Here is a 14508-nt window from a genome sequence, read left to right on the forward strand (position 1 = left end):
CATCACGCCACGAATCTGGTGTTCCGGTGGAGTAGATTATGGGGAGGAGGGCGATTCCGTTCATTTCTTCCTAATTACCGTAGAAAACGGTCCGGAAGATACGGCTTCGAGAGTTCCGGCGCACTATTTTATACAAGGAGTTCGATTGGAGCGCGCAACCCCTCTGCGGCGCCGCATCTTCCGGGCCGCTTTTACGGCAGTTAGGAAGAAATGGACGGAATCACACCATTCTCCATAATTTACTATCCCGTATATGAATACTCCACCTGTAATCCGTACCACCACAGATTCGTGGCTCCACCTGAAATCCGTACCACCACAGATTCGTGGGGAGATGCCTTTAAAGGCACGAATCTGACGTGATATGGATTTTCGATGGTCAAAGACTATACGGGATCGTAGGTTGCAGAAGCGGGTGGGATCCCGCTCATTTCTTCCTAATCTCCGTAAAAAATCGGCCCGGAAAGATGCGGCTTCGAGAGTTCCGGGGCGCTATTTTCTACAACGCCTTTAAGCAGCGTTGTTAGTTTACAATATTCATAGAAGGATCGCGCAAAAGTGATCTGAGTTCGTTCGACAGCGTTCTATTTATCTTTTTACAACGAAATAAAAAAATCTAATCACGTACCATTCGTATTGCTATTCTGCCTTGTGTCTCAAGGTTTGGACCACCACTTTCAAGTGATTGAAATTCGAGTTTTTGGAGTGATTCCAGATTTTCTAATTCTCAATATTAAATAAGTGAAATTAATTTCATTCAGTTGTTCAAATTGTGCCTTGGGCTGCTTTTAGTGAGCTTTCACGAAATAAATGTAATCTTCGAATATTTTCTCACAAAATGAAGTCAGTGTTCCGAGCGCTGGTGTTGTCCTTGAGCTCGTTATACGTCGCTGGCCTATTGACATACACTTTTGCTTTTGAAAAAAAATGGAAAGAATTGAATGCCATCAATCCACATCTCATACTATTGTAAACATAAGACACATGAATTCCGCGCGAAGACCGTTTTATGCATCCTAAATTTTCTGATAAAGATTAGTAGCGGTTGGTCGTTATTCCATGTGTATCTTTTCATGCTAACCAATGCAGAGAATAAAGAAAAGAATTTCAAAAAACCAACTTTTAAGGAATTGTAACACAAAAGTGGAACAGCTTTCCACTTCTGTTCAGTGCTAAGAAGTTTCTCACAGCACAATAAGTTGTTGATCTTAAGACGCAGCTCGATTTCTTCAAACATATTCTTGCGACTACAGCTAAAAGGAGGAAGTGAATGTTTTTTCTTTCAAATCTTCTTAGATAAGTGCCTATTCACGTCTGTTCCCAATCAAACTCATGCAATACATCAATTGTATTTTCAAAGGATGGCACAATCTAATTGAAATTTGGTGACTCGTCTATTCTAACGGACATTATCGTATATTTTCCAATAGACTTTCTGACGATCTTGCTGCTCGTTCTTGTAGTTTCCTTTGGGAGGAATGTGCATGAATATCGCTCGTTGTCTACTATGCGCAAGTCTGTCACTGATCAAATTTTCAGTACAGTTTGCACTGGGAAGGTTTCGATTTACTCCCTTTTGCATCCCGATTTGCATGACAATTTACTTTCTCTACCCACTATCCATGAGAGGGATCCGCATGGTTCCTAAGACAGCCGTGAAGACTCTGGATTGCGATGCAATTTTAGCTGTGGAAGAAAGAAGCTGAGAACGATAAAAAAGTAATGCCTACCTAGTAGTCAGAGCCTACCTACCTTGTCAGATTTGTTCGCGTTGTAATTTCCTCTTATCTTATTGTTTTGCATTTATTGGTTCAAAAACTTCGAGCCATTTTTTTCTTGTTTGTTTATGACAGAGGTAACGTTTCTAATAACAATATAACGGAACAAATGCGTCTTTCTTATGTTAAGCCAGGTGTCTGGTCCATTAACTTATCGCTAATATGCAAGACAATCTCCTAAGTCCTTGCTGATCCTCCCAGCATCGAAACATCTCTGTATTAGATTTGTCCAGATGGATTGATTTTCTTTCCGTTGCTCGTGTTTTGTTTTTATACTATTCTTCTCTCATGACCTTTTTCTTCTAATTTCGCTTCCCCTACTTGCGCCTATTTGAGATGTTGAACAACTGCCTATGCTGATGTGTTGCAGACAGAGGGGCATGGTGCCGGTAGTCGGCAGTGATGCTGGCGCCGCACTTCATAGCGGTAATGAGCCAGACATTGCTGTAGGGGGTGAGTTTTTGTGTGCTTTTAAATCACATTCTAATTAGAAATATTCCTAAAATTTTCAATGGATGAATTATCTATCCAGGAGATATCAACGCCGAGCAAAAAACCTCAGAGACCACAGCACTTGTGAACTATTCGGTCGGTATTGACGATCCTGCTGGGACATGTTTATTACCACGCTTTCATTTTTTGATTCCCTGCTTCCAGAGAATCAAAAAATCAAAGCGGTGATAATGAACAACACCCTCAATGCAGTAGACTTTCTTAAAAATGGAAGGGCTACGTTTTTTCATGTTATATATTTGTTTTTATCTGTTTCAGGCGGCCAGCAAAGGGCTGATGAAAACAAGCACTTTCCTGAGGATAGCCTTATTCTCTGCGATAGAAGTGCTTCTGGTGAGTCCCTTTCGGTTTCGTTTTCTTTTGTAGAATTCAGATCCAGAAAACCCAGAAAAAGATCCAAAAGATGATCCAGAAAAAGAGCTATTTATCAATCACGGTTTTCTTCTTCTTTGCAAATTGTGCTTTTGAAGTTAACTCTCTTACACTGGATGCATCGACGCTTACAACAAATCGGAAAACAAATGGACAACCAGCTATTTGCACCAATCAGAGAGCTTCCTTTTCTTTGAAGACTTCTTGTTTTTCATAGACGGACTGATAAGAAAATTTAACAATTCGTGCGTATTTCTTCATCTATAAAGGGAGATTTTCATCCCATGCAAATTCATTAGTGGCCGATTTTTCCTCCAATCTCTGCTGTGCTTCTCATCAGTATTCATCTGACTGGCAGCAGAGCGTAGCGACCCATACAAATTCTTCTCGGTGGTTTTTAGAGTCAGAGGGGTTGTGTCCCTTGCAAATTGTTGTGCTAGTATTCCTTGCCAATTTTGGTAGGCTTAGGCTTAAACTAGAGTCGAAGCGTGAATGAAACGTGATGTTGACGTTAACGTAGAAAGAAACGTGTTGAATAAATGGAATTTTCTTTTCAAAGACTTTGTAACACGGTAAGGTAGACATTTGTACTATTGTGTATCCAGCACCACTATCTAGGCACCACGAAACGTCTTTTGAATCCAGTGTACATGAAAAGATAATGTTCTGAGTAATTTTGTCTGCTTTACGTCAGGTTTGGAATCGTAGAAGTGAATTTCTCGATATTGCTGTTTTGACATTTCTGTTAGATTGAATCGTAAATAACTTCCGCACATGTACTTAGTACCTTCTCTTGTTGTTTACTTATACAATGGGTTACCCAAACAAGGGATTTTTGTTATCGGTACGCAGCCAGAACTTTGCTTAGTATTTAGGCAGCAATCTAGTGTTGTGCGCGTCACTGTTTAATTTTTTGTTCACCTCGAAAAATGGAGAATCAAAAAATGAACTTGCGCCATGTGATGCTTCGGGAATTTAATCAAGGTAATAGTGCTGCGGCTACAGCTCAAAAAATGTGCAGCGTGTATGATGAAGGGGTGATAACCGATTGAGCGGGGTCGCCCTCCAGACTTCGATGACAATAGTTCGAAATCAATATTGGAACTAAATCTATGTCAGGCAAAGGGAGAGTCAGCAGAGAAGCTCAATACGTCACAAATACAATAAATCATCATCACAATAAATTTATAGAAAACAAAACGGAACTTATTTTCGACCGAACTCAATATTTCTAGGGCACAAAATTCTTTACGAATACAATTTATATTACAATTCAATCACATCCAGACAAAGTGAAAAATAAGCTTTTTACTGATACATTATAGTGCATCATTTAAAAAAATCTGCATCTGCATCAACAACCTAATACTTTCTGTCATTCTTGTGTTAGCTTTTTTAAACTTAACTATCAGATGTTCATTAATTTTATTCGTTTAAGACGCAACCCTCCCGGACGTCTTTTTTTTCACGTCTGTAACAAAATTCTATTGCACATTTGAGTTTGTCAAATAAAAAGATCAAATAGTAGTCAGAGCTAAGACGGATAGGGAACAGTTCGACGATCGCTTACCTAAAGTCCCAGTCCTTTTCAGCAACATTCCAAATTTAAGAAACATTTTCGAATATTTTGAAGGTCTTTCCCGTTCTCCTTCTTTTGACCCATTTCGATCTCCTTGACACGTTCTCATTTGTGAGAAACACCTTTTTTACTACAACTATTTTGCCTTTCATTCGTCGTGTGCACACACTCTTCTAGCTGTGCGTTCAGATGTGCATATTCTGCAGTTATATATTTTACGATTTATTGTTTGTCATGTCTCGACAAGTCTTCTAACAAGTCAGGACAAGTTTTATGGAAGCGTTATCTTCATTTCATTATTTCAGCGCCTAGTTATTATTTTCTAAATTTTGATTCTCTTAATTGTTTTTTTCGTTCACTACAAAAAAAAAAACGATTTTGGCCTTACAACCTCTTTTGTCATTATGCATGGCGGTCGTTGCACAGTAAAGTAGCGTGAGCTCGAGTAGGGTTTTCTGTTGGCTTTGCTTTGTACTGTAGGCATGTTACTTTTTTAGCACATCGAAATAGCGGGTGCAGCTGTCAAACAAAAGAAGAAGATTGTGCATCTGAATGTCCAGGTTGGCCATCTTCTCTATCTCGTTCATCAGAGTTTTGCGTGGCTTTAACTGTTATTCTTGAAATGTTTTGTAACCATTGTTATTGTTGGAGTGCATGAGTGTACTCAGAAATTTTGAGAAGAGCAACATCGAAACTACATCACTGCTCAAGGAACAAGCAGCAGTTCTGTCCCACCTCCTCTCAGCATGCAGGCAGATTCTGTGCAACGAGGCAGCATGCGTCGGCCGAATGTTTCCTATGCATCAGCAGGTACTAAAATCTATGCTCACCAAAAACACTTTGATGCACCCATGATGACATTTTTGAAAGAAATTTAGTTGTCTCCTTCAAAAAATGGGTTTTGGAAGTCCATGTGCTAATCGCACGGAACTCGTGACACACTAGCACCAGGTGACCCAATGTTGGCCGTAAAGTAGTCTAAGAAGTCGGGTATAAGCCGGGAAATCGCATGTTGATTATTAACATTGCCCTTAGTTTTGCGCAGAAAGATGGGAACTAAATGCAAAATTTCTGCGTTCCTGTTGAAAATAATCACAGTAATCACTGTCTAGTAAGTTGCATGATTTCTGTTTGATTCCATTCTGTTGGTATTGTTTCTTGTGAGTTGGTATGTCAGTTGTTATTCTCGATTCACTGTATTTTTGCAATTTCTTCGAGTAAAGGCCAAAATCATTCCTTCTACTTCTAAATGTTATATAATTTTAGGACAACATTTGAATTATTGTGATCCTAAGAGAATTGGCATAGCATTATGTATGATTGCTGTTCGATTATCCTTTACCATGTCACGACATCGCTACTTATGTTTGCCAGGGCGACCGCAGTAACGCGCTTACCTTCTTTGTGAGGGCCCACATTCGTTCTACTATCTCTCCTTTCCCAGTCGAACGGGCATCGCGCCTCTGCGTAGAAATACACCCGAATCTGATCAGTGTCAATCATGTATTTATACAAAGGAAGCCGGTGCGTAACTATCTGCGAAGTGGTTTACGAAGTCTTACGAATGTTTTATAAAATGGTTTGTCATTTTGACAACTTGTTTGTTTGTTTGTTTGTTTAACTTGCTAAAAAATCTATTCGTACTATTTTTCGAAAGTATAATAGGTTTCCAGTATATGCCATAAGCGGATACACGGAAACGAGCGTTTGTTACAGCACAAGAGATAAAACAGCATGTTGACGTCAAAGATCATTTCGCCTTCTGTTATTATCACGGTCCTGATACTTCCAGAATTTTCTAACGTACTCTCAAGCCAAGTCAAGAATCTAATTAGTTCTTCTAAGAGTAGCAGAAAAATCTAATTGAATATGAAGTTTCTAGCCAACCTTGTTTTCTTGTGTTTCCGTTCCAGCATCGCCATTTTTCTCTTCTACTAAGGTTCTCTCTTTGCTTATCGTTCCTTTTCTTCTATATCCTGCGTAACTATTCTTTTATGATTTCCACATTGTCTTTAGCGATTATCCTTACTATTTTAATCTTTTTCCTCAAGCAGTTCGATCTAACTTGACGCAGCGAACGATGTCAGCGGAGGAGCTTCCATCAACAAGCAGTATAAATAACACTGAATCGAAAGAAGTAATTGCTGTGGCATCTACATCCCATGCACGGCAGAAGCTGTCAAAGCAAATGACGGTGGATGAGGTCGGTGCCATGAATCCATCATTCTTTCATCATTTAATTCCAAGGATAAAAATGTTGCAGGATTTTTTCCAGACGTGTTCTCCCATTTTCATAGGAGCACCCGATGAGGATTACCTTCAACCTGCAACCAATACATCTGTCCAAATTCAAACGAGTATCGCCACGAACAAAGAGGTACTGATACACCGGATTTTCGTGTAGAATAAGCATATTTTTCCAGTCTCGAGAGGGAAATCATCGCCCATCTTCTGTGGACGTACTGCGGAAATGTAGTCCGTCCTCAAGCTCTCATGAGCGCCCTCAATCCGTTGGTATAGTGATTACATCAACAACTGTACCAAAGTCATGGAAGTCTCAAGTGCCAGCGGCAAGAAGCTATGGGGTTCAGGAAGCTATAGTGAATAGAAGAAAGTTGTTAAAAAGTAATGTAAGTGTTTCCTTTTACTCTTGATGTTTTGCGTTCATTGTTTAATTCTATAGCACTTTTCAACATATAACATGTAGACTTTGGCAGCTTTTGATATATCTCTCTCCATTTTATGCAATTTGCACTTCGTATGGTTATAGACATTGACTCAACAGATGCCGGTCCATATGCCAGAAGAGTCTGATTGTTTTGTGCCGGTTCCATCATCTAACCACAGGACAACAAGCGGGGTGAATGTATTTAGAATTTCCACATAATTGTTTCTGTCGTTTTAATGACTTTTTAAATTTTTTTTCCTAAGAATAGTGTGCAATGTTGCCGGTATGGGCAATCTGTTGTTCTTTGTTCTGTTTACTATTGTTTATTTTATTTACTCAAAAAGTCCCTTCTAGTTCGGGCCAGTGGTACGAACGCAACCGATTTCCGTGAACATACCTGACGAGAGCGACGAATTAAGACCTGTCCGCGAACTTTTACCAGAGCGAATGCCAGGAGTCCCAACCGTTGTGAGTACACTCTTTCAAACGTTTGCTTCAAATGCAATGAAGAATTGTCATGACATCAGCATTCAGTTTTAAGATTTGTCCAATTTCATTCGCATTCATTGGTTTTCATCCAAGGTACGCGTAGAAAAGCATCCATATGCTGGTACCGTCCCATCGCGAGCACGACAACTCGTACGCAGTTTGGCGATGTGTGGGGATGATGACACCCGGCTGCGACCACCTCCACCCTCCATGGTGAACTCGTATGCCTCTGTATCTGGGGTGGGTGTGCCACCGAGATTTCACAGAAATTCGTCTTCACTTAGCAGAGGTAAAAGCGGACCAGCTTTTTGAGTTAAAAAGTCACATACTTAGGTTTCTTTTTAGAGTCGTCGTACACTGACTACACATCTGATCTCACTGAAATGGAGCTTCGTGCATTCATTGCAGCAACACTGCATAAAAATGCGAGGGATCGTGCTATGATTCTGGAATTGGAGCAACTTTTTACAGACTTTCTCAATGATTTTGGGTGTGTTGATGAAGATTTCTGTCACATTCACTACTTTTCACTCGTAATTTTCCTCTCCTCTAGAGATATTATAGTCAACTAGTTTGGAAGAAGTGGTGACCATTTCATCTTCTTGATGATAGATTAGGAGTCATCCCTCCGAGTTGAAACAGTTCCTAATTTTTCTGTTTTTTTTTTTTCAGAGAGCAGTCCCTTAAACTGCCTCCAGTTTCGTCCTACAATCGTATGCTGATACATCGAGTAGCCGTGCTGTTTGGTCTTGATCACAATGTCGACAACAGCGGGAAATGTGTGGTGGTATCCAAAACATCCAGAACAAAACCGTATGTGTGGCTTATTCCTACTGGTATGGAAGCTTCTCACTGAAGTTTAGCGGTTTAGACCTGATTTCGTGTTCGCTAGCTTGATCCAAAGCAATATTTACACTGATAATAGGAGATTCTGTCCTAATCTTGTGAACTATGCGGAGGTACTGCACAGTTTTTTCATCTCTTCGTCCTGAAGTCCCCCACAAGTATGTTGCAGATGGGTGCTGGAGATACAATGCAGCGAAAGACTCAATCGTTCGAAACTGGTTACCTCTATCCAAGTGCTGATCCGGATCTAATGAATCCGGTGTGTTGTGTTTGCAAAAGTGATGCAAGACACTACTTACAAAACTGTGCTACGCATTTTTTAATTTTTTGCTTTACAAATATGGCATTGATGGTAGTGTCTATATAACATGAAGCACAGTGCAGTTGCGTAAGCAGCTGCGCTCGAAGCAGCGCGGTGGAGCGTAACGGTTAGGATCGTGGCAAGATCTTCGCTAGCACCATTCTTCGCTGCACTTCGCGATAATTCTACGGCGATTTCAATCATTTTGTCTACCCCGCCGCTTTGAGCGCAACCGCTTACGCAGCAGCACCTTGCTTCATGTCGTTTTGACCCTACTGTATATTCTGACTTGTTCTTGTCATGTGATTAGTGCATTCTCTTCAAAATTTGAAGTGACTTCTACCAAATTCCGTTAAAGCTTGTTGCATATTGTAGTCCCATCAATGGCCACATTCTAATAACCGATCATTCGAGAAACAACATCATTACTCATACCAGATGGCAACGATGGATCATGGCACGATGATGAGAGTATGTCTCTTTGACATAATATAATTTTCAGTGGAAGTCTTGTTCCATTAATATAATTTTCAGTGGAAGTCTTGTTCCATTATTTTTTAAAATTGTTTTCTATATTTGTTGTTTTCTTTCTTGGGGCACTAAGTGTGGTACACTAGTGTTAAACTATTCGATTTCAGAAGGCTGGCAGCTTCAGCGGCGTTCCTGCTATTTATCGGTCTGGTAGCGGTTCTTTCGAAAATTTTGATCGATCTCAGATGAAACTCGCGCAAACTCAGTCATTAGCATCTTGTAAGACATCTTTAATAATTAATTAATTCATACTCATCCTTCTATATAATATTTGAATTCTTGTTTTATATATAATATAATCGGTCGATCGGAGGTTCGAATCCGCCCTAGTGCTCACGAAGCCTTTCATCCCTCCGGGGTCGATAAATTGGTACCAGACCTGCCTGGGAGGATAAAAACACTGAGTTGACACATCGGCCAGCTACCGCAAGTCATTGTATAGGCCAAATACACGTTCGTAAACCTCAAACGATTCTGAATTGAAGTGAACGTAGGGTCGCATCCCAAGCGGATTGATTAACGCCAGAAACTTTAACTTTATATAATATGATAGTATATGCATTTTATGTATTAAGGCAAAATTTCCCGTATTTTTTTTGTCTTTTGCTTTCCTTTTTGTTCTGGCTCTTGCTTCTTGAGCTTTTTTTTTCAGAATACCCCTTTGCCGTGGGAACTCACAAAAATCAAACGTCTTATTTATATTTTATTATTTATTTTCTTATTTTTGATAACCATGCACTTTCAGCAACTCATTTATCACCTCGTGAACCTATTGACGAGACCGTCGAACGATTTAACAATGCAAGTTTGTCGGATCGTGCCAGTCAAGTCAGCTATAGATCATCAGGCTCAAATCCACCTTCTCATCCGCAAATCTATCAACAATACCCACAAGTTGTGCAGTACCCAGCTAATGAAGAAATGATGTAAGTGGACCACTGCCGTACTCGAAATCTTGCTCTTGAGTATGTTGAGGCTTCTTTTAGGTACCCGCCATACCAACAACAAATGTACACGCAGTCGAATACGATGATGACACCTTCGTCGGTCGATATATACTCGCCCCAACCGACTATCGTAATGCCTATGCAACAAAATCCACCTATGCAGCAACCAGTTTCTGTTATGCACTGTCAATCTCAGGAACCACTCGCTCCGATGCCTCAGGCTTCGCTGGAACAACATGCTCAGATAATTCCTGCACAAACCGAGTATGTTCAGTTCCCCGCTCAACAGTATCCTGCTCAACAATACCCTGCTCAAGTTATAAATTGCGTCCCGCAGCAGTATCAACCAGTCGTTCATCCTCCCTATCAAACGCAGTATCAACAAGTCATCTACCCTCAACAAGTAGTGCAGCAGCCAATGGTACAGCCTCAACAGTATCCAACAGGATTTGTACAAGCGCCAGTTCATCAGGGATACCAGCCAGCTCTTGTGCAAGCTCCTATTCATCAGCAGTATATGCCAACGCCACAACCTGTGGTACATGTGCAATCGCCAGTCTACCAACAACCTCAAATGAGGTCGCAATATCCCGTCACTATCCCGATGGCTGCACCACATCAGTACGTGGAAGTTCCAAAAGGAGAACAACAGCAGACTGTGTCTTATCAGCCGGTTATTTACGGGCAATGGGTAGGTTCTACTTCAATTTTCTATTCTTCGCAATTTTCGTCATCATTCGTAGTAAATGAGGTCGATATGTTTGAGTTTTCTTTTTATTCTTTGTTCGTTAATGTTCGTCCTTGAGCTATTCTTCAAAACTGTCTGCTCCTTGACTAACTTAGCTCTATGTTCTTTAGCTCATTCCGTTTTTTTTTTTTTTTTTTTTTTGGTGGACACTGCCTATCCAAAGTTTTTTGTCTATAGAAGCCAGACAAGCGCTAAATAGGAAGTCTTCTGCACAGAACTACTGCTTGTTGACAACCGATGCGCTTCCGGTTGAAGGTTCCAGAATCTTGGGAGCAAAAAAAACCACAAAAAACTTCACCTGGCAAATCCAACATTACTATAGGCTAAAATCAAGAAACTTGAACAATCTGAAATGAGAATGAAAACAATCTGTTCTTGTTGTACTTACCATTTTTTGTATCGTGGGTTTCTTTTTTTTCACATTTTAGTATCAGACAACTGGAGAACAATACTCGGAAAATGTCGGAGAATCAGAAAACGTAAACAGTACCGATGATACGGAACGTACGGATACACAGGTCACATGCGCTCCTCATCCAATATCTGTCCAGTCTCATATGGGTTAGTTCATGCTTTTTCCTCCATGTTTTTGCTATAAACCGTATTGAACTAATGAGAGCGTTATAGTTGAACTTGGAAATCTTCTCTTTTTTAGAGGACCATACCATTTGTCAGCGAAAGACTTTAATGTTTATGGGATTTCAACTTTTGCTTTGCTGAGTTGATTTGTTACGTTATCTTTCGTTAATATGCAAACTGGCTCTGTCTGCAACATACACTTTATATAATCGGCTCACCAAGGTGTAGCTGTTCTTGTTTCTACTTACAAACACGAAGTGGTATCACGGACAGGCACTTGTTAATGAATATGCTAAATTAGTTTGAATTTAAAGACATCTTACCACAAAATTGACGATGTTATGTCTCACCACGCGATCACGCCTAATTCCACTTAATTGTTCTTTAAAAAAGGCTTTGGAAATGACGCACCCTATTGAATGTTACCTACAATGTGTCACTTTTGCGACCGAAGCTCTGCATAGGTGGCATGATTGATGGTTCTGTCGCTTGCAGACCAGAAGCGTGTGCCTGCGATTGCATACGTGATACGTTGCGTGTTGTTGGATGAGTTGGTGTGAGAAATATCCTTGTCTATGGACTATTCCATCGAGAAGGGTATGTTTTTGAGGACAGATAAGAGCAATTGAGTGCACTCATACTTGTGGTCTTCGCCCGTAATTCTACTTTTTCGTGTAGAGATCTCAATATAGTCAGTTTCGTGTTCCGCTGACTTTAACATGGTGCCGCTGTCGAATTAATAATAGACATAAAACAGTCTATTTTATTGTTTATTACTACTCGTCAGAGAGGGTTGGAGCTGAGAATTATGTATGTGATTCTGTTCCAGGAAAAACCGTATTAGCTCCTCTTTCGGTGTTAGTCAATCCGGAACCGATGTATCACTATTCGCAGACGTCACCAGTGATGTCATCAATGCAACAACAACAAATGTTACAAATTCAGTGCCATTCGCGGCCACTGCTATATAAGCCTAGCAACCAGTACACGGGACAACAATCCAGTGTTGATGGCGGGTACTGCAGCATGACTCAAGAATCTCTTCGTGAAAGTGATATAGTGGCGGCTGATGCTCAATAACTATACAAAATTGCCTTGTTGCCTTGTTTTTCTTTTTTGTTATGTGAGCACTGATGAGCATCGTAGCCTGATCTATATTGCAACCTCTGCGTCTCCTCTCGAAATGCTCTCCCACAGGTGACACGAACGACTGAAAACTTGTTCTTTCCTACTGTTGATCTTTCCTAGAAGCACTTCTTGTGTATCGTTTTTTCCTCGGGTGATTTTGTACTGATGCCTGACAACGCACAAGAAACATTTTTATTTTAATAATGCTAGATTTTGCAGTAATAGGTCGCGCTTATTGTTAATCGACATCGATTAATATTGTTTTGTGCTTATTGCTACGATTTGATGTCGTTTAGGAGCCGCTCGTTTAGTTTGCTCAGATGCTTTTTATTATCAGCACTTCGGTTCGAATATAGTTCATGTACTAGAATTCTATTATTACGCATTTTAGTTAACCTCTAGCCATATATGTACGTGTAAAAGTGTGAATATGTCAATATGTAATAGGTTTTTGCATGATCTTTGCTGAGTTTAGGATATTTAGGCGGGATATTTGGGCAGAACCAATGCATTACAACGATGGGCTAGTTTTAGTCAACCGTTGAAAATGTCAGTGTTGAAAATGTATGTGCTGTCTCCTCCCTTTCCTTCTTGTTCTGGTATCCTACATCATTTCTCTCTTTGTAATTCGTGTCGCTAAACTTTTGCCACTATTCATTGGCTTCAGTTAAACTTCGAACTTGTTCTCATAAAGTTGTGGTAATGCTTTAAGCAATTAGATTTTTTATTTGCCAATTTTATTATTGATAGATAGCTTTTTTTAAAATCTATTACAGACTATTATTAGCCATAGAGTAGTTTTGAAACATGGCTCAATATTCTCTTATTAATGCCATCTACTTTGTAGTTACTGCTGGATTTAGGCGTAAAAAAATTGCACCAAGGTGAAGTTCTAGTTATATAGTAGTTATTCTCGACATCGTTTTTGTTTTGTGTGATTTTACTGGTTGTTTTTTTTTTTCAAAGATTTTTCGTAACACTCGAGTAGTTACGCGTCTCACGTGTCATTTTTTTTCTACAAAAAGTCGCATTTTAGGTATGATGAATGTGTAATGAGATTCACATAATACTAGTGAGAATTGTGCTGTCATTCGAATTTAATATCATTCTTCTTTTTTCCTTTCGTTTTGTCGTCCGGTTTGTTTAGAGTATCGTTCTATTTTTAGCCGATATATGTCTTGTTTGGCTCAAATAAAGATTATAAGAGCGAGTTTGTAAAGGAAATTTCGGTGTTTCTTCTCGAACTTTTTACTCGCGTTCACAAATGTAGTATCGTTGAACAATGGTGAAGGCTTTATTAGTTGTGCGCATGTGAGTACATCCAAACGTTCTGGCAAGCCATTCTCGAAATACTTCTAACTATCTTAGCGGTGGTCGAGTGCCATCACTGGCGACCTTATTTCTTGATGGTCTTACTTTTTTCTCTTAGTAACTTTAGCTTATATGTCATAGATTCTCTAAGACTAATGCTTAGGCCTTAGGATCCCGATTGATTTAATTAATTACTTTGAGAAATAAGAGCGCCACCGAGTGCCATTCCCTCCCCCTTCACTACATTTTACCCTGATTCCATACTGAGTTGATCCTACATAGCTTAAAAACCGCACGATGTCGTATACGATGTTCCAGTCCTTCGAGGTGTTCCTTTCTTTTTCTACGTCTATGCCGTAAGATGTGCTGCATCAGCCGCAACAATTAGCCAACAATTTACTAAACCTCTAGCTGGTGTTTCAAGTGCTTAGTTCATCTAAAATCAAGCAGACTAGATTTGATCTCTTATCTGTGTACCTAGATTAAATTATGTACAAAATTCACTATCTGGGAAGTAAAAAATGAGACAGACATAAGGGATTATTCCAATTATTAGCTGCACGATCTCGTCCTTTCTGCCCTTTTTCCTCGCGGTCGTGTTTGCTCTTTGTCTGTTTTTCAATCCTTTAGACTTTTCATGTTCCTTTAACAACTATGCAAGCTGACACTCTTTCTTTATGAAACTTCTAAAACTTCCATTCCATGTAAGTATTTGAGG

At 39.8% G+C, this 14508-nt stretch overlaps 1 protein-coding gene across 6 annotated transcripts; it reads left to right on the plus strand.

The window, feature by feature from the left end:
- Positions 1-2131: 2131 nt before the first annotated feature.
- Positions 2132-12431, plus strand: RB195_012509 (uncharacterized protein; the record flags this gene model as incomplete). Of its 6 annotated transcripts, none has more annotated exons than XM_064194403.1 (21): positions 2159-2231; positions 2550-2624; positions 4740-4802; positions 4921-5052; positions 6294-6445; positions 6506-6619; positions 6666-6872; positions 7013-7102; positions 7265-7378; positions 7493-7688; positions 7745-7889; positions 8072-8212; positions 8271-8358; positions 8415-8504; positions 8922-9017; positions 9185-9296; positions 9823-10003; positions 10064-10154; positions 10221-10715; positions 11201-11333; positions 12181-12431. In XM_064194403.1, the coding sequence occupies 21 exons, from the start codon at positions 2159-2161 to the stop codon at positions 12429-12431; spliced, it is 3039 nt and encodes a 1012-aa protein (XP_064051985.1). The 6 variants fall into 6 exon arrangements, with proteins under 6 accessions (XP_064051984.1, XP_064051985.1, XP_064051986.1 ...); XM_064194406.1 differs by having other exon boundaries at positions 6518-6619; XM_064194405.1 differs by having other exon boundaries at positions 6518-6619; positions 11207-11333.
- Between the last annotated feature and the right edge of the window lie 2077 nt (positions 12432-14508).

Source organism: Necator americanus, chromosome III, assembly GCF_031761385.1.
Source record: "Necator americanus strain Aroian chromosome III, whole genome shotgun sequence".
Taxonomy (NCBI): Eukaryota; Metazoa; Nematoda; class Chromadorea; order Rhabditida; family Ancylostomatidae; genus Necator; species Necator americanus.